Source organism: Eulemur rufifrons, chromosome 17 (assembly GCF_041146395.1).
Source record: "Eulemur rufifrons isolate Redbay chromosome 17, OSU_ERuf_1, whole genome shotgun sequence".
Classification (NCBI taxonomy): domain Eukaryota; kingdom Metazoa; phylum Chordata; class Mammalia; order Primates; family Lemuridae; genus Eulemur; species Eulemur rufifrons.
In genome coordinates this window covers 52,983,162-53,004,290 of record NC_090999.1, presented here as the reverse complement: position 1 = coordinate 53,004,290, position 21,129 = coordinate 52,983,162, and the positions used below count along the sequence as shown (strand labels likewise).

Below are 21,129 nucleotides of genomic sequence, written 5' to 3'. Positions count from 1 at the left end.
CTGCTCTGAGCGATCTGCCACTCAGGAATGTTTGTTTTCCGTTGAGTTGTCAGAAAGGGTGGAGTTCGTTTACCCCTTCGCCTTAAACCTGATAGATTCCATCAACCTACTAAAATGTATCAAGTGTGACTTTTTTAAATAAAATAACTAAGTACAGAGGGTGGTGTGATGGAATGATGCAAAGAATCCACCTGCTGTCTTGAGAGAATTTCTTGTAGCACTGAAAGTAACCCTAACCTCATGAGAAAGAGACCAAACAAGAAAAGTCTGTCCCGGGCCCCATGGCAACCCCGAAGCTGGTCCCTGGCTTCGTGTGTTCACAGCCTGTCCTTGCCCTGTTTGTGACTTGGTTCTAATGGTCGGGGGTACTAAGCAGACCCTTGACTGTGCTTTTCATGGAAATGTTGAAAGTAGAAAATAACATGTTCTAGTATGTCAAAGCTGATGTAAGAAACCACCTGTCAGAAATTTCTCTCTGCTGACTCCCAGAATGCTGCTACCACAGTTATGGGAATGATGACAAAGGCCTTAGAGTTTTAGGGGATTCTTTGAACTCAAAAGTAGAAAATTTAAGCAACCCAGATAAAGGAAATATATAAGAGCTCATTCCTGGGATGGGCAGATAGATAGCTTCCTGTTCAACTTCTTAAACTTCTAACTAGCTGTTTAATTTTTTTCATTTCATTTTTAATTGCTTCAAATTCTACCAAGTATAGGTTTATTTACATTGTTTAAACTCTAAAAAATTTTACAAGGGTTAAGGAATTGTCTTTTTTTCCCAAGGTAAAAAACGTATAACAAAATTTACTATCTTAACTCTTTTTATGTGTACAGTACAGTAGGAATTTTGGTTTTTTAATGACTCAATGACGATAATAGTTAACTCTGGCTGTCTTCTACCAATCACATAGCCAAAGCAGGTTTCATTTACTCATTGGCTGATTCCTTTAACAAATATTTGAGTGTTTACCACCTACAAAGTGGAAGGAATTTTTTTTTGTTTTCTTCCAACATAGAAACTCTTAGTAATGTTTTTCTAATAATTATAAGATACGTGCTTATTACAGAGTTCAGAAAAGCACAGTCATTCATAATCCTCTAACTCTCTTACCTACTGTTGACGTACTAGCATATCCGTCTAGTTTGTTTTTTGTTGTTATTTCTGATCTGTATGTCTTGTTATATTTTTACCCCAAATGCCATCGTACTCTATGCTATTCTGTTATTAACTATTTTCAGTTAATACAGTGTGGACATCTTTCCATGGCAGTAAGTTCTTCTGTTTAAGCTGTATAATCATTTCAATGGATACATTATATTCTATAATATGAATCTTCTGTAATTTAATTGATCTTAAATCTCAATCTTGTTTTTCCATTGAACATCTGTTTCCTTTCTCTTCTTAAACAACATGTAGGTGGTCATTCTTCTGTATGTCTTTGTTTATTTGCTTAGTGAGGGCAGAAACAAGGCCTCTTGTTTACTGCTGCACTCCAGGAATTAACAAAGCACATAACAGGCATATAAATATTAGCTGAGTGAGTGAATGGCCTGGTTATTTCCATAGGATTAGGAAGAGGACTTTTGCTATGGGGCAGGACTTGGGGGTGGGGCGGGAAGCTTGGGGACTGGGGCAGTCAAGCTGCTTGGGGCAGGGCACTAACAGAAGCCATCTAGGTTCACTGAGGCCAGAGGTTGTGTGGGAGAGAGGAAGGGGCTCAGGGCCGTGACTCTGTTTATTGAATCCTACCATACATACAAGGGCAGGAAAGAAGAATTGCTTCCTCCTTTGCCTCCTTTTCCCACTGCAGCCAGTCTCTGTTCTGTAGGAAACCAAGATCTGAGGCCAGTTTCAGGCCAGTGTTACTGTCCTGGGGATCCTCTATGCCAGCAGTAGGGAGAAAATGGCAAAGAGCCCAACAGAGTTAAATCATGGCTTGACCACCTCTCTGGGCCTTGGTCTCATCTCTGTAAAACGGGGGTGATGATAATAGCTAATAATGATTGTAGTTGTACCTCGCAGAGAGTAAAAGATTAGTAAGTGTTAACTATTGCTAGCTAACATTATGATTATGGATTCAGTAAGCTTTGGTACATTGCCCCGTGTTCTTTTGTATGGGAGAAAGCCACTGCAAGCCACAGACAAACCAACTCACATGTATATGTGTTGAGTTTTCTAGAACACAACTATTTTGTGAATTAGGGACAGCCTGCAACTGCACCGGTTGTGCAAGAAGACACTGTTTTATTGAGCAGAGGAATTTTTGTTTTTGTCTAGCATCATTCCATTGCATAGCTATCAATAAAGGATAGTACCTGGCACGATGGTGGCAAGAATTACTATTTACCTCTTGTTGTAATGGGGAAAAAGTTCTGTATAAGCTCAGTGGGAAATTGTTTCTGAGTGTGGGATGAAGAGGATAAATTGCCAATTATTGGTTGTGGGTTCCAGAATTTCAGTGAATATTGCTCTTCAAAGTACAATAAATTGTTCATTTCTTCTCTGCTGACCACAGGTGACTCAAAGGTAACCCTAAAGGCTCAAAGGAGGAGGAAGGGAAGTGGGCCCTGACACAGGATGAGTAGTATTGTGTATCGCTGAAAGATGGGAGGTCTGAACATGGTTCAAGGATAGAGAGCCTTATCTACTTTAATTAAAAATTTTTGAACCCAGTTTTACATCTCTAAAGTTTTCTTTGTTTCCTTGGTATTATACCCCCAGCATGCCCAGGAGCATGGAGTTCTGCTCTGGCCACGTGAACGGCTTGAGGAGCAGCCCCGGTGCCGCTGTGTCCCACCGTCCTTTGTTAAGGAGCTGTATTCACATGTTTGTAGTTCACAAAATCTCTGTGCCTCTCCTCAGCTCTGCTAGGGCTCCTGCACTTCTGGAAGTCAGGAGGAGGGACCGAATGAAGGGTGGTGTCAGATTCGAAGATTTCCTTGTAAGGTTTGGGCTTAGTTTAGGCACACGAAAGCCAGCTTGGCTATCCAGAGCCCTTGAGGAGCAAGTTCTTTCAGCAAAGCAGGTTCCCACGTTGCCGAGGGATTTATGCTCCCCAGAACTCAAGCACTGAAACTGAAAACAGGACCTGCGTTTGGGATCATTCCTGTGACAGACGTGCTTGTGCATTTCTCTGCTTTGGTAATTGAAATGAAGGGAATGGAACGTACGCGTTGCCTGGGCCACTGTCCTGAACGTGATCTGTCCCTATTCTGTGTGTGAGACACCACCCCACGGAACACAGCCCGGGCAGCGATTGACTGACGCTCCCGGTACCTGTGGGATACTTACAGAGCTTCCCACTGCTCCACTTTTTAGTTCTCGCTTCTCTTTTTGATTGATTTTCTCTCTCTCTCACTTTGGGGTTAACTCAGTGTTAACTTGCCTGTTACAGTTTGTCTTTCAGCATCTAAGGATTTATAGATGGTCGGGATGTCCGAATACCTTTTGCAGGGTTGACGAGACTGTGGTGTGATCCCACCACAGTCTTCTCCTGCCTATGGCGGCCGATGTAGTCCATGATCATTGCATTTTCCTTGCTGAGACATTCAGCCTAGAATCCTCCTCAACACGGAGTTCCAGGCAGCCACCGGGGTCCACTGAATGTGAGATGGAACCCATTCACCTACCATCCGTCATCTTCCTGGGCTCCTTCAGTCTACAGGGGAAGAAAACTAAGACCCAGAAGGGAAGGTCGTGTAGTTAGAATCCAGGTTCTCAGGTTCTTGGACCTGTGTGTTCTTCCCACCAGTTTGTTCCTCCTAGGTGCTGTGGCTCGAGACCCTGGTAGTCAAGCCTTTGGAACTGTGAAAATAAGATTTGAGAGAGGGAGAGAGAGACTGTTTTCTGATTACGGTATATGTGTTATGAGAGTGTATGTGTGTGCGTGTTTGCGTGCACATGCCAAATCTGTGATATCTATTTGGCCTTTTGTTTTTGTTTTTGAGACAAGGTCTTGCTCTGTCATCCAGGCTAGAGTACAGTGGCATCATCCCAGCTCACTACATCCTCAGACTCCTGGGCTCAAGACAATCCTCCTGCCTCAGCCTCTCGAGTAGCTGGGACTACAGGTGTACACCCCTAGGCCTAGTCTTTTGTATTTTTTATAGAGGTGGGGTTTTGCTATGTTGCTCAGGCTGGTCTTGAACTCCTGACCTCGAATGATCCTCCTGCCTTGGCCTCCCAAAGTGTTAGGATTACAGGCGTGAGCCACCACGCCCAGCCTCTGTTTGGCCTTCTTCCTTATTCTTTGCTATTTCCAGTTGGTGGTGTTGCCAGCTGGGAATGGTAGGTAAAGAAGATATTGTGCTTTTTAATTTAACAGAAGTACTTGAAAGTTACTACCAGCCCTAGCTTGTATTTCCATGAGCATTTCTTCACAGGCCTAGATCAGTCTTTGGAAGGACCATCTGTGCCCAAGGCTGGCGGGGAGGACAGGGAGGGAGACTGATATTTATTTTTTGTGAGGTGTGTGTGCAGGAAAGATGGGAACTGGTCCTTAAGATTGGAGAGGAAAAATAAAACCAAGAGGGGAGGCTCAGCTCCAGGTAGTAGCAAGCAGCTGGCTTATCCTTTGATTCTGATCCTTTGCCCGAGCAAGGACAAAGCACCTTCTATTTAGAAAAGCCTTTGCTATTCCTGCTGTTGCTTGAGACATTCTGAAGAGCAGAAGTTAGATAAGGGGGGTTGTGTGCAGGGCTCTTTGAGTGAAAGATTTTTCTTTGCAATATGTTTGGGGAAGGGAAGGGTCCTTCAGAAAGAAAGAAAAATCAATATAAGTCAATACTACCTTTGCAAATGCTTTTATGTCAATGTCTTTAAACTTAGCTGTTTTTCTCAAGTAGTTGGTTTTCTTCTTTTTTTATTTTTTTATTTTTTTTTTAATTTTTTTTTTTTTTTTTGAGACAGAGTCTCACTCTGTTGCCCAGGCTAGAGTGAGTGCCGTGGCGTCAGCCTAGCTCACAGCAACCTCAAACTCCTGGGCTCAAGCGATCCTCCTGTCTCAGCCTCCCGAGTAGCTGGGACTACAGGCATGCACCACCATGCCCGGCTAATTTTTTCTATATATATTTTTAGCTGTCCATATAATTTCTTTCTATTTTTAGTAGAGATGGGGTCTCGCTCTTGCTCAGGCTGGTCTCGAACTCCTGAGCTCAAACGATCCGCCCACCTCGGCCTCCCAGAGAGCTAGGATTACAGGCGTGAGCCACCACGCCCGGCCTTCTTTTTTTAAATTATAAGAGTAATACATGCACATGGTAAAAACCCCAACAGGAGAGCAGAACAGTGAGAAGGAGATAGAGGTCTCCTTTTCCTCCCCACATCTGTCCCACAGGTAGTCAGTGTTAGTGGTCTTGTATTTGCACACACATGCCCACATTCGTATGTGCATGTCTATAAAATGTCAGGGCACACTGACTGTGTTAGTTGGCTTGGGCTATCACAACAAAGTACCACTGACCAGGTGGTATAACATCAGAAATTTCATTTCTCACTTCTGGAGGCTAGGAGTCCTAGTCAGCAGGGTGGCTTTCTTCTGAGGCCTCTCTCCTTGTAGAGGGCCACCTTCTTCCTGTGTTGTCCCTCTGTGTGTATCTGTGTCTTCCTCTTCTTATAAGGACAGCAGGCATATTGGATTAAGGACCACCCCCTACTGACCTTACTTACCCATAATTACCAGTTTTTAAATTTGTTTTTGGAGACAGAGTCTCACTCTGTTGCCCTGGATAGAGTGCAGTGGTGTCATCATAGCTCACTGCAGCCTTAAACCCCTGGGCTCAAGCGATCCTCCTGCCTCAGCCTCCCAAGTAGCTGGGACTACAGCTGCACACCATGACACCCGGCTAATTTTTCTATTTTTAGTAGAGACGGAGTCTCACTCTTGCTTAGGCTGGTCTCGAACTCCTACGCTCAAAGGATTTCTCCCACCTTGGCTTCCCAGAGTGCTAGGATTACAGACACGAGCCACCATGCCTGGCCTGTATTTACCTTTTTAAAGACTCTGTCTCCAAATATAGTCACTTTCTGAGGTGCTGCGGGTTGCTACTTCAACATATGAATTTTGGGGGACAAAATTCAGTCTTTGACTTATTCTTTTTAAAAATATTCCTTTGTGTAGATAGTTTATAATTCATTTAGCGTGTCCCCATGTCGCTGGGGAATAGGCTGTTCCCAGTGGTTTTAATGAATGACTTGGACCCTAAATCTCTGTGTCCTTGTGGAAATGTGTCTGCAAGAGGAACTTCTGGAAGGATTGCAAGCATTGCCCTCCAAAGAGATTGTCCGATTCCCTTTTGAGTGTATAACCAATTCCTGTGGAAAAGGAGAGTGTGCAGTATCTACAAATTAAAGCCCTTAGTGCCCTTTGCGATCTGATGCCGGTGTGAGAAGCCCACAGTGCAGCGGAAAATGTGAACTTGGTCTCACGGAGTGGGGTTGCCAGCTGCTTGCCTTGAGGAGGGTTGCCATCGTGACTTTACTGTGCGTTATTTGTTCAGCGTCCATTTACTGAGCCACAGATTCGCGGGCACTGTTTTTTTTTTTTTTATTTTTTTACAGTAGATTTTATTTTTTAGAGCAGTGTTAAGTTCACAGTAAAATTAGGATGACATATATCTCGTCCCCCTTATATCACCCCCCACTGCTATCAACATCCCCTACCAGAGTGGTACATTTGTTACAATCAGTGAATCCGAATTGACACATCGTAATCACCCCAAATCCATAGTTCACCTTAGGTTCACTCTTGGTGTTGTACATTCTACATTTATTTGGTGTTTAGACCTTGACTTGTTCAGTAAAAAGTTTATGCCCCCTGGAGCCAGGAGTAATGAGACCACGGTACTTTTCTGCAAGCCCTGAGAGTTAGGCTGGCCAGGAATTGATTTTTCCAGTTTTGAAGGTGAGGATCGTGTTCAAGGTAATAAAGCCGTAGGTGGCAGGGGATGGACGTGAACCCATTTTATTTAAGTTATGCTCCTGCAGAAACAAGTGGTCAGTCAGCAGGGCTGTGAGATTTTCCCAGATGCCCCCGTGAGCATTTCTTTTCTGGATGCTGTTTTGAATTTCCACTTGGTGTATATATCAGTGTTTAGCTTAAGATAACGCGCTTGTACTAATGTACCTAGTTTGCTTTGAAAATAGCATTTAGACTAGTAGAGAAAGGCTACTGAATTCTAATATTTGGAATGTGTGTATATATGTACAGACACATACACATATAAACCTATATACATATATATAATGTTTGATTTTGTTCTGTGCACATATATTTTTTAATACTGTAGCATTATATAAAGAGTGAAAGTAAGGAAAGTTTGAAAAATCAGATCCATACAATGATATGACTTTAATGATGGAATAGGATTAAACCTATATACCTTTTCTTTCATATATTTCACAATCACATCTTTTCTGTCACTAAATGATCCTGATGATCCTAAATGAGCCTTTAAATAATCAGTTCCATTTAGGCTCACGTTTTGTATGTATCTGTTCATTTTTCCCTCTGTGGAGAGAGAGTTTAAATGTTGATTCTGCTGTGGGAAAGTACTATTGTGAGAGGCATTAACTGCTTCTAAAAGATTTCTTTTCCCAAACAGGATAAGTTTTTTTTTTTTTTTTTTGAGACAGAGTCTCACTCTGTTGCCCTGGCTAGAGTGCCGTGGTGTCACCCCAGCTCACAGCAACCTCAGACTCCTGGGCTCAAGTGATCCTCCTGCCTCAGCCTCCCGAGTAGCTGGGACTACAGGCATGTGCCACCATGCCTGGCTAATTTTATATATATATATTTTTAGTCGTCCAGCTAATTTCTTTCTATTTTTTTAGTAGAGACGGGGGTCTCGCTCTTGCTCAGGCTGATCTCAAACTCCTGAGCTCAAATGATCTGCCAGCTGTGGCCTCCCAGAGTGCTAGGATTACAGGCGTGAGCCACTGCGCCCGGCCCAAGTATTTTGTTTATTGCATTTGGATTTGAAATACGATGAGACTGGTTACCTAAGACCACATGGCTTAAAGAGTTAGTAACCAATGAAGGAGGCAGTGGGAAAAGGATTTGGGAGGCAGGGCCCAGAGAAAAGCCAGCTAAACCAGTGGGAGAGCATCGTGTGTGTGTGTGTGTGTGTGTGTGTGTGTGTGTGTAAAATTCGGGCATGTGAGTGGGAAGAAATAGGAGATTGAGAATGTGAATGAATGAACTGTAAAGAAAGGTGGCCCATGAAAACACAGTGCAGTAGTGTTAGGGTGCCACTTGTGTGACCTGTTAGCTCAGCCCAGCCGAGTAGAATAACTTCTTTTACAAAGCAGTGCCCTAGTCTTAGGAGGCAAGAAGGGTCTTTTGAGGAAGCAAAAGAAGGAAAATTGAATGTAGGATAGACAGAGTACACTAGGAAAAATCTGAGGTGATGAAATAGTACAGAATAACAAAGGGCTCCCACAATGGCAGTTTCATGAAGTAGATGAGATAACTTGGGAAGTGAATATGATTCCAAGATCTGTCATGACCTCATTGTGATTTGTCTTGTCTATATACCTATGATCTCGTCTCATTGTAAGTGATGTTTATAGTGTAGCATTCTAATTGATGCTTGTTTGGAAGCCTTGGAAAGTCTCAAACTTCTTTCCAAATCATTATCGGGCTTTAGGGCTTACGTAGAGTGTAAATATGTAACAGTGTTATGTATTTAGTGTTAATACATAACAGATTGGATTGTAATTTGCAGTTTATGGTAATCTCTTTACGTCCCTGTTTGCTTAACAGAGATCCCTCCCTAACACGAGGTATATCTGATGAGGTCATCTAAGAAACCTATGATCTTTATAAATGAGAAGACTGAGTCTTAAAAGGGTAAATAACTTGCTCATAGTTCATAGCTAGTAGGTGGCAAAGCCAGGCCTCAGCCCCGGGTAGGCTGACTTTGTGCCTGAGCTTTGAACCACTGTGCTCTATTGCCATATGCTTTATTAAAGATCTAGTTTCCCCAAATGAAAGGTGTGTATGCTGTTACCAGCAGGAGCTCTGTGCTCCTCTGGGCCCATGCCCCACTCAGCCTAAAAAGTTTACCATTTGGGGCATGAAGTTCTGGGAAACAATGCAGTGAAAGGCACACCTATTTCTGTTGAGCTTCAGGTTACACACTCCCATCATTTCCTGCCAAGGTGCTCGTACAGTTCATTCTTGGGCTCGTAGAGTTTAAGTCCCTTTCTTGAGCCCAGCTTCTTGTTTCTCATGGTCTCCCCACCTTACTTTGTCCTTTTTCTAGTTCTTGGCTTCTCTTTCCTGCATGCCCTGTGGTCAGGGTGCCTCAGAAGAATAGTCATCCTGTAGCTTGGGAGGTCAGCCTCTGGGAGGCTGTGGTGAATGACACCAACCGGGTGTCCTGCAGTTGGATTCAGTTCTGACACTAACTACAGAGTCAATGCAGGCCCCGTGGGTTAAGGGCACAGTTCCACAAGATTGCCTCCACTTCGAATGCCTCCCATACTTTTGTCGGACCAAGTATAAATCAGGTCTCTACCACCCTCCCCGCGTGTTTGATAATTTGCTGGAATGGCTCACAGAACTCAGGAAAGCTCTTTACTTCTCTTACCAGTTTGTTACAAAGGATACAAATGAGCAGCAAGATGAAGAGGTGCTCAGGGCAAGGCCCAGCAGAGCCCCCGGCACAGGAGCCGGGGGAGTTCTGTGGAGTTCGGCACACCCCCCTCCTGGCACATGGGTGCACTCACCAACATGAAAGCTCTGAATCCCATTGATTAGGGCTTTTACAGAGGTGCCACTGTGTGGGCATGATCAGTTAAATCGTTGGCTTTTGGTAATTAACTGAATCTCTAGTCCGGTCCACCTTGGCTCCGAGATCTAGGGGTGGGAGGGTTGCTCTGAAGCTTCCACCCCTCCAAACCTGTGGCAGCCATCCCCCATCCTGAAGCTGTCTAGGGGCTCAGAAAGAGTTGCCTCATTACCATAAATTTGGTATGGTTGAAAGATACTTATAATTAATGACAAAATATGCTCCTCTCACCCCTATCATTCAGGAAATTCCAGAGGTTTTTAGAAGCTCCTGTGCCAGACCAAATATGTATTTCTTACTATATCACAGTATCACGCTCTGAGAGGATGCGCTGTGTTCCTTTCCTGTTAACAGCTGGCCTGCTGCTGTGGGTCTGCAGGCTGCTCCCTCTGCTGCGACTGCTGCCCCAAGATCCGACAGTCCCGGAGCACCCGCTGCATGTACGCCCTCTACTTCATCCTGGTCGTCATCCTCTGCTGCATCATGATGTCAAAAACTGTGGCCAACGAGATGAAAGAGCACGTAAGTTTGTCTCTTTCCAGCTCTTCCTTTTTCTGATTGACGAGGGCAGCTGGGAAACACGTGATTTCGAGGACAGACCCACCCATCCCAGTGTGGTTGGGGGCATGCTTGTTCTCTGGGAACCTTCCTGAAGTCCGTTCCGTGCTTCCTGGCCAAGTAGGCAAACACTTCCATGGTTTGATCTTAAGTAGTAGGATAGATGCACTCTGACGCTTTTGGCAGAGGATGTTTGTATTGTCTTAGCATTGTTTATAGCCATTCCTGATGAAATGTACAATCTTTTCTTGTAGACGTCTGTCTTTTTCCCTTGTCATAAGGATGGCTGCCGGGATTTCAAGTAGCAGCTATTATAAACACTTAATTTGGCCTCTATAGGAAGTAGGATAAAGCCTAGATACTCCCACAAATGATGGGGAGTGGGCTCTGGGGCATTTTTACCTTTCTGGACAGATGACTTGCAGGGTGGGTGGTGTCTCCAGGGGTGAGGGATGGATTTCCAGCTATTTCGTAGGCAGTGTATGCAGAAGTGGGCCTGGCGTATGATGTTGATGGAGACACATGTGGGACCTTTTCTGGAATTTCCCTTTTCTTCTCATCGCAGGCCTCTTAACCAGCCAGATTGCAGGGGGATGTGGTGGGGTTTTTGAGGGAACCCAATAAAATAACACCATTCTTCCCCTCCCGGGTTCTGAACTAATTGACAAAAAAGATTAAAGTGTCAGCAGGTAGTTGTCAAACATCACCCTTATTCCTTGTAAAACTAATGTGTGATGATGTGGTTCATATCTGCAGGTAGATGGGCTTCCTTCTACTGAACCCCCAAATGAGTCAGACTGGCCCAACAGGGCACCGTCAGCACCAGGACGGGGCAGACTTGCTTTGCAAGGGCACGGTTTGCCGGGGAGAGCAGCAGGTGCTGACATCCTGGGGAAGGAGGGAGAGGAAAGGCTAGCTGGCCACATTTCCCTTGCAAACTTACCACTCAGCCCTGCATCTTCCTGGCCAAACAAGTGAGGTGGAGGGAAGCCAGGAGCGGGCTCTAATGGAGTCCTCTCCGCCAAGGAGTTGACATTACCGAGAGCAGCTCTTCACAGGAAGTGTTCTCCCCAACCTAGGGTGAAACTAAGACTCTTTTAAATACACTCTACTGCTTCAGAACAACCATTTTCTTAAAAGCACTTCGTATATTCTTACTCATTAGTAAAGCAGGCCCTTTGAAGCTTTCTGTTGGGCAATGCTTTTATAATCATGATTGTATGGTCTTAGATATAGTGGAAACTACTCTTAAAACTTGTGAAATTCAAGCCAGGTGTGGTGGCCTGTAACCCCAGTGCTTTGTGCGGCCAAGGGAAGAGGATGGCTTGAACCCAGGAGTTTGAGATCAGCCTGAGCACTATAGTGAGACCCCACCTCTACAAAGAATAGAAAAATTAGCCAGGTGTGGTGGTGTGCGCTTGTAGTCCCAGCTACTCAGGGGCTGAGGCAGGAGGATCGCTTGAACCCAGGAGTTTGAGGTTATAGTGAGCTATGATGACCCCACTGCACTCTAGCCCAGGTGACAGAGCGAGACCCTATCTCAACCCCGCAAAGAAACCCACAAAAAACAGAAAACCAAGCCTTGTGAAATTTAGATTCTCCATTGATGCTTTAGACATTGGATCTCTACATAGTAAGGCGCTGTATTGGGAGCTATAGGGCATTCAAACTTGTGAGAAATGGAGCTTATAGTTCAGAACAGAAGGTATGAAGTCTTGTAAGGCCTAAAACAAGGTGGAAATTAATAACTGCCCTGTGAGAGGATCATGAAGTACTGTGGGAGTTTGGAGGCAAGAAGGCCAAGAACTGAGGCTGCCTCATTGGCCTAAACTGTGTTTCACTGTGTCTTGGCATGTTTGCCGTCCACTCCCTTCCTTCCTCCACGGTTTGATCTGTGTTTGTGGCAAGAAGTTTGGGAGTAGGAATACCAAAAGTGTAGGTTTTGGCTCTTATTCTGAGGGTTGGCCTAATCTCCCCTGTACTACTTTTGTTTTTCATGTAACATAACGTTCTCTTTTTAAATTCAGCAAGCATTGGTGGTACTGCGGTGGGAACTCTTGAGTGTGCACCAGACGTCTATGGGATGATCCCTACTCTGGAGAAGTTTTTAGTCTTGGCAGAATTAAGCCTTGGCTCCAAGAGACAAAAATCTGTAACCACACAAATATATAGTATCTCTTAGTGGTGGACTAAGCAGAAACATTGTCAGTGGAGGTAGAGATAATTTGGGAGCCATAGGTATGGGTTTTAGGACGTGAATTTCTTAATGGTAATATTAACACCCAACTACCATCCAAGTAACCTGCCACATGAAACGGTCCCTAACAAATCCTGCCAGTGTCTGTGCTTTCTAACTGTTCATAGGACATTTGAGAAACAGAAGATGTTGACTGGTGTTGCCAGGGAAGGCTTCATGGAAGTGACTTGCATGAGTAATGATAAGTATTACTGGGTGATACTACGTGTCAGGTTCTGTTCTGACCATTTTACCTGGATCTTCTCTCTTCACCACCACTGTACTCACCTGAACAATAGGTAATGTCATTATCCCTGCTCAACAGATGGGAAAACTGAAGCCCTGAGTTTTTTAAGTGTGTTGCCCAAGGTCTCCACCTATTTAATGGTGGCATTAGGATTTGAACTCAGACAGAATGTGTTTTTAGCTTTTAGGCTGTGTAACCGGAGAGGAGGAGAAAGAGCAAGGACAAGACACATGTAGAAGGACAGAGAGGAGCGGGGGGTGGGTGACCAATCTTGCAGGGATTTTGGTGCTAAGGTGAGGTGTTGGAACATGGTCTTATGGTGAACGGGAAGCCATGCTAGATTGTTGAACAGGGGGCTGTCGTTATGGATACAGGGGAAGGGACTTAGGGAGGTGAGCCCAGCGGTACAGGCGATTTAGGTCAGAGAGCATGGGGAGGGCGGGGGCAACCCTGATGCCTCACAGAGGCTCTTGTAAATGTTTCTATGCCTGTCCCCTCAATGTACCTATTTAAAAATGGCTTGGCTGGGCTTCCTGCCTAGGGAATGAGGTCCCTGTGGGGAAAACCAATCCTTTTCCTTCTTTAGGGCCTCACAGGGGCCGGCCATCTGGCCACAAAGTCAGCTTGTTTCTTGGCCTATAGAATAGAGGCTGACCTCATCCTCAGGCGGTGCTGTGGTCGGCGTTGAAAGGTCCCCTTGTGGGGACACACACTGGGCTTCTGCCAGTGTCCTCGCCCCCTCTCTGTTGGCCAGTGGAAGTGCTGGAGAACGTGACTGGAAGAGGAGAAAGAACTGTGTGCCTGTAACGGCCCTGACAGGAGTGTACCCGCCTCCCACCCGGCATTCTGTCAGAGTCACGCCGGCCTCTGGAATGTGGCTTCCGAGCACGAGGGCAGCTCCCTTTGCAGTTATTTTCAGCTTTTGCCTTGGTTTCAGGACGTGGCCCGTGTTAGAGTGAGAGGGACCTGCAGGGGGATGCTGGGCCAGTCTTCATCCTGCTTCCTTTCTCTAGGGAAACTCCTCTTTCCAAGGAGAACTTCGGCTCAGAGAAAGCTCAACTGTGTGGCTGAATGGGGCATGATTTCTGCCTTCTCTTGGAGCATTTTTCCCATCACAAAACATGGGAGCCGTTTTTTTTTGCAGGTCATTCTTGTCATTAACCATGTAATTTTAGCAGGTACAAACTTAAGAGAGAGTTGACGCCCGGGGGATTAAAAACCCATTTTATTTATGAATGAATGAGATGAGAAGGGGCTGTCTCCCTCTGTTGCCCAGGCTGGCCTTGAACTCCTGGGCTCAAAGGATCCTCCCGTCTCAACCTCCCAAGTAGCTGGTACTACAGATGTGCACCACTGCGCTAAAAATCACTTTTGGAACACAGAACGCGAAAGGTAAAAAAGTGGGTGAGGGTAAAGCCTCCTGACCTGCACTGCTAAGTTAAGATGTTACTTCTACATTTGAAGCAGATTCAGGTTTGGCCACTTGGGGAAGAAGGAAAAAGGAAGGTTCCTGTTGCCTGGGGGAGAAGGAAGGACAGGTGACCTATGCAGCCCCAGGCTTTCTTCCCTGAGAGCTCAGTGTGCCAGGCTAGGGTAGGAAGAGTCTTAAATGTTCTCAACTGGAAACATCTTAGATCTGTCTTCATTCCATGTCTCACTCCGTTCCCCACCCCCACCAAGTCCCCCAGCCCCTTTGTGTCTCGATGGATTTGCCTATTTTAGACATTGCATATAAATGGAACTGTATAATGTATAGCCTTTTGTGCCTGTCTTCTTTCACTTAGCATGTTTTCAAAGTTCACTCATGTTGTAGCATATGTACTTCATTCCTTTATAAGGCTGAATAGCGTTCCATTGTATGAATATATCATATTTTATCCATTTATCAGTTGATGGACATTTGGGTTATTTGTACCTTTGGGGTATTAATGATATAAATAATGCTGCTATGGATATTCATGTACTAGTTTTCGTATGGACACATGTTTCCGTTTCTTTTGTGTTTATACCTAGGAGTGGAATTGCTGGATTATATAGTAACTCTTTAACCTTTTTGGGAAGTGCCATACTGCGCCATTCCCACCAGTAATGTGGGACATTCAGGATGAATTAATGTATTAAGGTTCAGATTTCTCCTTACCCTTGCCAACGCTTACTGTGTATCTTTTTTATCTTAGCCACCCCAGTGTGGGTGGGGTGGTCATCTCTTCTTTGCCTGTGCCTTAAACACTGCCCGCTGCTCTCCCCGGGACAGCTCATTCCTTTCTGGCTTTGATTACTCCTCTGTGTCCCTTCCCTAGTAAGGGCACTGTGCACTCAGGACAGTGCTGGCAACACTGATAGATTCTTTCTCCCTCCATGCCCCGGTTCTAGATCCAGTGCCGACCACATACTTTCCCCCAGACGGGTCATCAAATTCTTAGGTTCCTACTCTGCATTCTAGGCAGTCAAGATTCAGCTATGCCAGGTTCCTTGATGTTATGTATTGTGTTCACCTTATTTGAACTTGGATAGTTCCTGAATGTCCCCGGCTTCCCTCTGACTTCTTTCTCCAGAGAAGTATTCCTTTGGCCGCCTGAGCTGAGGATGCTGTTTGCCACTTGTATGATATGTCTCCCAAATGGTAGCCTATTTCCAAATTCTGGGGTCACCACAGTGTAGTGACTATAGATGAATAAAGAAGCTATTCTCCTTAAAAACAACTTAGATTTCAGAAGGCTGTGCACAAGTACGTCTTGTAGTCAGTTCACTGTGACATGTTACAGTACTTGAGTGGATCCTAGGATTGACAGAGAGCTCTTTGATCCAATATGTTTGAGATTTTGAAATTTGGTAGATGAGCTACTTTATTTCCTATTTTTAACCTGAAGAATTAAGAGGAATATGAAGGCATAATAGTTAGTGTTGTTTGTGGGAAGCCCTCCTTGTGCTAGTTCCAGGGATCCAAAAATCCATGAAACAAGCCTCCTAGTTAAAGCAGCTAGTGAAAAAGATGAGTGGAAAGAAAGATGCAGTTCACATTTGTGATAAATGTTCTGCCTTATGAAGAGACAGCAAATATCATGTGGTGTTAAGTGTCATGTGGAGAAAATAATGATCTTTTTTAGGGTATAATTCGGTTTTTAAAAAATTTTTATTTGTATAAATGTATGGGGTACAAGTATAATTTTGTTACATGGGTATATTGCATAGAATATAATTTGAATAAATGGTTAGATTTTTTTATAAGTGTTAAAGTGCTAAGTGGTAATCTTAACCAACCTGTCATTTGACAGGTGAGACAAAGTGACCCAGGAGGTGAAGTGGCTTGTCCAGGGCTGAGACACTAGGTAGACCTGGGATTAGAGTCCAGGACTGCGGGTCACCTGGCCAGTGCTTGCTTGTGCCTCTAGGTTTGCTTGTTGGTCAGATACTCACAGAAGTCACAGTGAAAGCCTTTTAGCAAGTGTATCCTTCCTCCTGACTCCTAGCTGCCTAGTGGTGAGGGAGACGTATTCCTTCTGGAAACAGCACCACGTGGGGCCTCCCTCAACAGTGATTTTAGCTTATCTGCCCCACCCGCTTCCTGCCTGTTGTAAAGCTCCAGGAGGGACTGTTAGTCTGAAACAGAAAATAGGGGTAGCCACAAACCTAGTATTTATTTATTCAGTGGCTTTGCATGTAAAATAGAACCTGCCTTCAGGTTATGTTTGGTATAACCATCTTTTTAAAATATTCCACTTTGATTCAAAACGCTGTGTAGTTTGTCCAAGCATGGAATGACAGGTATTCGTGCTGAAGCTGGGAAGTTTGGCTCGGGCTCTTGGCATTTACTGGTTGAATGTTGAGACCTTGGTGGACCTGAGACCCAGCACCAGGGTTGTTACAGGCACACTGAAGCCCGAGTAGAACTGTATGTGCTTAGCTGTCTCCTTGTGTTTATATGTTAGAACAAGCGTTGGATTAACGGTAAGATATTGCTGACCTAGTTCTTTGATTCTGGAGTGTTTTTTTTGTTTTGTTTTGTTTTAAATCCAGCTAAGATGGAATGCTTTTCAAAAGTTCTCTTTCTGAACAGCAGCTGAGTTTATGGTGCTGTTTGTTGTACCTTATATGTGTCAAGTGTGTCCAGGAGTAAGTGTTTGGGGTTAAAATGGGTTGGGGCTGTCAAACCTTTAGGCCGTTAGAGAACACGGAGGGAAGATTCTCACCATGGCCCACCAGAGTTTGCCTTTGCGGAGCAGGTGATGCGGTTTTACCTCTTAGATCCTCTGGGTTCCCTCCCCTTCAAGTTAGGGTGGGTGACTCTGGAAACACATGTCTCCAATGTTGCCTTCGGTCTAAATGCCATGCAGACATAACAACATGTGGGGGAAAGCCCGAGTGCCTGCATCCTCCCATCCCTCGCCTGTCTCATCCTCCCCCAGCAAGTGAATGTGGGATGGGGGTGGGAAACCCTTTGTACTGGAGGCAGCAGTTTGAACTAATGGATATCCTGCTGAGAGTCTTTTTGAGCCTGAACCAAGGACAAAGAGGTTTGATCCTTGTCCAGTAATAATGAGCTTGCCAGGAGCCAGAAAACAAGAAACAATACTTACTGTCCTTGGACTGTAAGGATCCATTACCCGGAAGCTTTTGGGGACACAGATGTTAGCTGGATCTCTTTTACGATTGGTCTGGCTGTGGGAGGGAGATGTGAGAATGAGAGTTTTCCTAACGCTTTTCTCTGTAGTCATCAAAAGCATCTGTTAAGCAACTGTCCACAGACAGGGCCTTGGAGGACCCTGTAGATAAACAGAAGGGACAAGAGCTTACAGTGGGAACAAACTTTGTTGGTCATTTTAGAAATGGGACCAGAGGAAACAGACAAATGGTACAATGCAGAATAAACTAAGATAAAGTAGCCTCCAGATGATGGGACCAGCAAACAATGCACAAATATTGTGAGTAGTTGAATCTTGATACTTGTCACAGGGTTTAATAGGGTGATCCTGTTACTTGATTAAACTGTAATCTGAGTTAATTCTTTAAAAAGTTTTTAAAATCCCATAATTCATTCATTTAACTGTAGGTGCGGGGCACTCTGGGAGGTGCCGGGGATCTGAATGAATAGCACACAGTTGTTCCTAGAGAACTTTGTCTCCTCAGGTAGGGGACAAAGAGGACAGTTTGGTGAGTGTGTATAGAAGGAGCCTCCAACACTAGACCGTGTGTGCTTGCAAGCTAAAAATATGTGAACTCCATTAGCAAATGTGGGGCAGTGGTGGCCGCTCAGCTGTCCCTCTGGTGGCCTTCAGGGTCACGTGGTAACTCAGGAATGCTTTCTCCCCTCCTCCTCTGGCAGCTGAGAGCTGAGGTGAGTGGGAGGTTTGTGAGAGGGAATAGAGTGTGTCGCCCTATTTGGCAGGGTCAGCATCATCACAAGGGGTTGGGTATTTTGGGGGCGTGGTTTTAAAATTCCAGGGAGACTGTCTCTACAGTCTTCAAATAAGTCTAAAATTATCTTTCAGTATGCTGGCTTTCATCAGTGTGGGTTTTATCTTTGGCTCCACAGGCTGTGTCTGTGTGACAGATGTGAGTGCTTTACTGTCGGAGCTATGAGGGCTTCTAAGCCACACATTTGAGCACTGGAAGCTCATGGACATGTTCTCTCCCACTCCCATCCCGTCCCCTCCCCTCCCACTCAAAAAACTTTCTGCGGGTGGATAAATTAAGGCAGTTAATATGATGCTCGAAAAATGACATATGGGAGATGTACAGCTTGATTCACTTAAAGCCCAAGTTCCATTTGAGGACAGCTCTGGAGAAGGGGAGGAGTCTAAGGGAGAAGGCAGGAGTGGAGGGTGTCAGGGTTTGGGGACCCCCAGAAGACAGGCCAATGAGCTGCTCCTTTGACTTTTGATCTGAGAGTAAGTTATCACCAGTTGTCACTTGCCTTTGAAATGTTAATTTGCACTTTACAGTTAACAGTTCAGCTGCACTCCTCAGCTGTTCTAGTGGTGCAGGGGTAGCTACAAAGAGCCACTGTACATCCTGTAGGCACTGTGGTCCCTGTGGCAACTCTAAGCTCTGCCACCGTCCTGTAAAGCAGCCAAGACAACATGCTAGCAAACGAGTGTGGCTGTGTTCCAGTAAAACTTCACTTACATAAACAGGAGGCGAGCGGGGCCTGACCCTCGGCCTGTTGTTAGCTGACTCCTGTGTTGGACCTTCTGTGGTTTTATGTGTTCTATGCAGTCATTCTCTCTTCTCTCTAATAAGGAAACTTAAGTGGCCTAAACTTCGTGCTGAGAGTACCAGAGTTCTTGCTTAAGTTGCAGATAACTAACTGATTGGGCAATGTGGACCACATACTGGGTAGGCTAGGCAAGAATAATGTGGTGATAAATTTAGTATGACATATTTAATGGTTTCTGTGTGTTATTCTGTGTGGCATTTTGGAATAAACAGTAAATCTTTTACAGGTAAAAAAAATTAGTCTTTTTATGTATCCTGTCAAAAGGCAAAATTATATCAAATGTGGTTGAAAGATCTGATTGGATGTGTGTGTGTGTGTGTGTGGAGACAGGGTCTCGCTCTGTCGCCCTGGCTAGAGTGCAGTGGCATTATCATAGTTCACTGCAACCTCAAACTCCTTGGCTCAAGCGATCCTCCTGCCACAGCCTCCCAAGTAGCTGGGACTGCAGGTACATGCCACTATGCCTGGCTAACTTTTCTATTTTTTGTACAGATGGAGTCTCACTCTTACTCAGGCTGATCTCAAAAAGTGTTGGCCTCCCAAAGTGCTAGAATTATAGCTGTGAGCCACTGTGTCCAGCTCTAATTGGATTTTATTTCTGATTATAGAATATAAAATGGAATGAGTGTTCCAATTAGCTAAGCAGAAGAGGTTGGCTTTATAGGCAGAAAGGGCTGAGAAAAACAGAAACAGAGAGCAAAAGGTTAAAACAGAGGGGATTTGATTATGCAGACTCATTGATTAGAATCTCCTGTTTTGTTTTTTTTTAACTGCCCCATTTCAAAGTTCAGTGGCACTTAGCACAAGTGACTCCATTCTGGGTTGGTCTGGTCTACTGTGGCCCTGGAGCAGGAGGCTAGTCCCAATGGCTCCCCTTAAACTTTGTTTAACAATTCAAACTGAGCGTTTTGGTGATCAGGAAGAAGTGGGGATGGAGAAAATGAATGTCTGGGCATCCCAGTTCCCTGGCCGCTGGGGACCCTCAATTCCAGGTCTAAGGTAAGATGGGAAAGAAGCTGGGGCCGGAAACCTAAACATCTGCCTTGTACTGGTTCCTGCTACTAGGATTGGGGAACAGGTAAGTAGGGGCTCTCAAATCTTGAGGTTAAGGTATGGCGGAGTCCTATCTTTTGGGAGATATTAGGTTCTAATGTCTTGCCTAAGGCAAAAATCATGAATAGTCCAAATTAATGATGAAAGTACTTGAGATATCCATGAAATAGAGCATGTGTTTGTGTGCACAGCATTTCACTGGAAAGCTAGCTCCTCGTTAGAATGGACTTGTAACCTATTCCCGTCACTGCTTGTATCCCCCAACCTAGAATGATACCTGCACATAGTAGACGGGAATGACAGAGTGGACGACGATTAAACCCTGTCCTGTGATACATGTGTGTGAGTGTATCATGTAGTGTGTTGTGTGGAATGAAGAATACATATGCAAAGTCTAATTTCACAGGGTTTTTAAAAATTACATACAGAAGACGATTTTGCAAGTGTCACCACGGCACTTCAAGCTCACACATTTAAGAAGAAAGCTAGCTGATTTGGGGCTCACTTAGGCTCTTAGCATTTTCTCTAAGTGGTGAGAATAGATCTGCCTGTTTCAGCACTTAGTCCTCTCCTTATAGAGATTTCACATCTCTATGTACAGTCAGCCTTGTTCATCTCGGGGCGGCACGTTGTCTGCTGTGTTCTGTGCCCTGCATAGACCCTGTGTTCTGTGCAGGGCCATAACCGTATTTTCCACTCAAAACAAAAGTCCAGTAGGTCTTGATTTGAGAGGTGGAAGGGTCACAGAGAATCAGACCCTGTAGAATTTTAGTTCCTCTTTTGGATTTTAATGACACGATGTAGACTTTTCTCTTAAAAATGTTCCGATACCCACGCAAGAGAGAAGCGAGTACTGGTTGTTGTTACTGTTTTTTAAATAGCCCCAGATCCCCAAAAGGGCCTCAAAGATAATCACTTACTGAGCCTTGGCTGCCCAGAGGCTGTCTCAGGAAGATGGAAGCCGATTTTATTATTGCCCACCTCGTGACCGGTGTCCCCTAGTCAGTAACAGGCAGACATCACTGTCAC

General features: G+C 44.7%; 1 protein-coding gene across 2 annotated transcripts in view; it reads left to right on the top strand.

Annotated features, from left to right (window-relative positions):
* The window catches only part of SERINC5 (serine incorporator 5), a 92,726-nt gene that overhangs the window by 35,855 nt on the left and 35,742 nt on the right, over window positions 1–21,129 (top strand). For both annotated transcript variants that reach the window (XM_069492151.1, XM_069492152.1), the window contains exon 2: window positions 10,144–10,311. In XM_069492151.1, coding sequence (XP_069348252.1) covers window positions 10,144–10,311 — 168 coding nt within the window. The remainder of the gene's footprint in view (window positions 1–10,143; window positions 10,312–21,129) is intronic.